The sequence below is a fragment of the Nansenia antarctica genome, assembly GCF_963989245.1.
Source record: "Nansenia antarctica genome assembly, chromosome: 19".
NCBI classification, from domain to species: domain Eukaryota; kingdom Metazoa; phylum Chordata; class Actinopteri; order Argentiniformes; family Microstomatidae; genus Nansenia; species Nansenia antarctica.
The window spans coordinates 26,235,933-26,238,432 of NC_137692.1; the positions used below are offsets into that span (position 1 = coordinate 26,235,933).

The 2,500-nt window shown below is 54.4% G+C and overlaps 1 protein-coding gene across 1 annotated transcript in view; it reads left to right on the forward strand.

Moving 5' to 3' along the window:
* Positions 1–2,500, forward strand: part of arfgef3 (ARFGEF family member 3) — a gene marked incomplete at both ends in the record, with an annotated part of 31,323 nt that overhangs the window by 8,302 nt on the left and 20,521 nt on the right. Inside the window, one exon of the mRNA XM_080549106.1 lies at positions 1–73. This exon is cut by the window's left edge and continues 218 nt beyond it. Coding sequence (XP_080405232.1) covers positions 1–73 — 73 coding nt within the window. The remainder of the gene's footprint in view (positions 74–2,500) is intronic.

The following is a 2,500-nucleotide window of genomic DNA, read 5'->3' on the forward strand; positions in this document are numbered from 1 at the left end:
TGCGCGGGGGCAGTCTGATGACCGGGACCAGCGCTGCTAAGGCCGTGTGTACGCTGTCCACGCAGGCCGACAGGTAGGGCACACAGGGGTAGACACTCTTACACTCTCTAGGCAGGCCGACAGGTAGGGCACACAGGGGTAGACACTCTTACACTCTCTAGGCAGGCCGACAGGTAGGGCACACAGGGGTAGACACTCTTACACTCTCTAGGCAGGCCGACAGGTAGGGCCCACAGGGGTGGACACTCTTACACTCTCTAGGCAGACTGACAGGTAAGGCACACAGGGCTAGACACTCTTACCCTCTCTAGGCAGGCCGACAGGTAGGGCACACAGGGGTAGACACTCTTACACTCTCCACGCAGGCCGACAGGTAGGACACACAGGGGTAGACACTCTTACACTCTCTAGGCAGACCGACAGGTAGGGCACACAGGGGTGGACACTCTTACACTCTCTAGGCAGGCCGACAGGTAGGACACACAGGGGTAGACACTCTTACACTCTCTAGGCAGACCGACAGGTAGGGCACACAGGGGTAGACACTCTTACACTCTCTAGGCAGACTGACAGGTAGGGCACACAGGGGTGGACACTCTTACACTCTCTAGGCAGACTGACAGGGTCAGGGTCAGGGTCAGGGTCAGGGTCAGGGTCAGGGTTAGGGTTAGGCCGATACAATAGTTTGACTAGACTGGTTTTGTATGTTTGTTTATACTCAGAGTAGCAGCATACAGCTGGTATACATATACATACATACCAGCTACAGAACAGCTTCTTTCTACTACCCCTCCTCCTCCTCTACAGAACTACCCCTCCTCCTCCTCTACAGAACTACCCCTCCTCCTCTACAGAACTACCCCTCCTCCTCCTCTACAGAACTACCCCTCCTCCTCTACAGAACTACCCCTCCTCCTCCTCTACAGAACTACCCCTCCTCCTCCTCTACAGAACTACCCCTCCTCCTCTACAGAACTACCCCTCCTCCTCTACAGAACTACCCCCCCTCCTCTACAGAACTACCCCTCCTCCTCTACAGAACTACCCCTCCTCCTCTACAGAACTACCCCTCCTCCTCTACAGAACTACCCCTCCTCCTCCTCTACAGAACTACCCCTCCTCCTCTACAGAACTACCCCTCCTCCTCCTCTACAGAACTACCCCTCCTCCTCCTCTACAGAACTACCCCTCCTCCTCCTCTACAGAACTACCCCTCCTCCTCTACAGAACTACCCCTCCTCCTCTACAGAACTACCCCCCCTCCTCTACAGAACTACCCCTCCTCCTCTACAGAACTACCCCTCCTCCTCCTCTACAGAACTACCCCTCCTCCTCCTCTACAGAACTACCCCTCCTCCTCTACAGAACTACCCCTCCTCCTCTACAGAACTACCCCTCCTCCTCCTCTACAGAACTACCCCTCCTCCTCTACAGAACTACCCCTCCTCCTCTACAGAACTACCCCTCCTCCTCTACAGAACTACCCCCCCTCCTCTACAGAACTACCCCTCCTCCTCCTCTACAGAACTACCCCTCCTCCTCCTCTACAGAACTACCCCTCCTCCTCTACAGAACTACCCCTCCCCCTCTACAGAACTACCCCTCCTCCTCTACAGAACTACCCCTCCTCCTCCTCTACAGAACTACCCCTCCTCCTCCTCTACAGAACTACCCCCCCTCCTCCTCTACAGAACTACCCCTCCTCCTCTACAGAACTACCCCTCCTCCTCCTCTACAGAACTACCCCTCCTCCTCTACAGAACTACCCCTCCTCCTCCTCTACAGAACTACCCCTCCTCCTCCTCTACAGAACTACCCCTCCTCCTCCTCTACAGAACTACCCCTCCTCCTCCTCTACAGAACTACCCCTCCTCCTCCTCTACAGAACTACCCCTCCTCCTCCTCTACAGAACTACCCCTCCTCCTCCTCTACAGAACTACCCCCCCTCCTCCTCTACAGAACTACCCCCCCTCCTCCTCTACAGAACTACCCCTCCTCCTCTACAGAACTACCCCTCCTCCTCTACAGAACTACCCCTCCTCCTCCTCTACAGAACTACCCCTCCTCCTCCTCTACAGAACTACCCCTCCTCCTCCTCTACAGAACTACCCCCCCTCCTCCTCTACAGAACTACCCCTCCTCCTCCTCTACAGAACTACCCCTCCTCCTCTACAGAACTACCCCTCCTCCTCTACAGAACTACCCCTCCTCCTCTACAGAACTACCCCTCCTCCTCTACAGAACTACCCCTCCTCCTCCTCTACAGAACTACTCCCCCCTCACACTCACACATAGGTTACAATGACTCAGTATCCCCCCAGCCCCCCCAGACACTGTGAACAATCCAGTTTAGCCTACTGATGTTTACAGTATTACCTTTGCACATACCTCTTTGATATAGCAACTTTTATACATCTCTACATTACATACTGTACATAGCTCATAACTGTACATAGCTCATAACTGTACATAGCTCATAACTGTACATAGCTCATAACT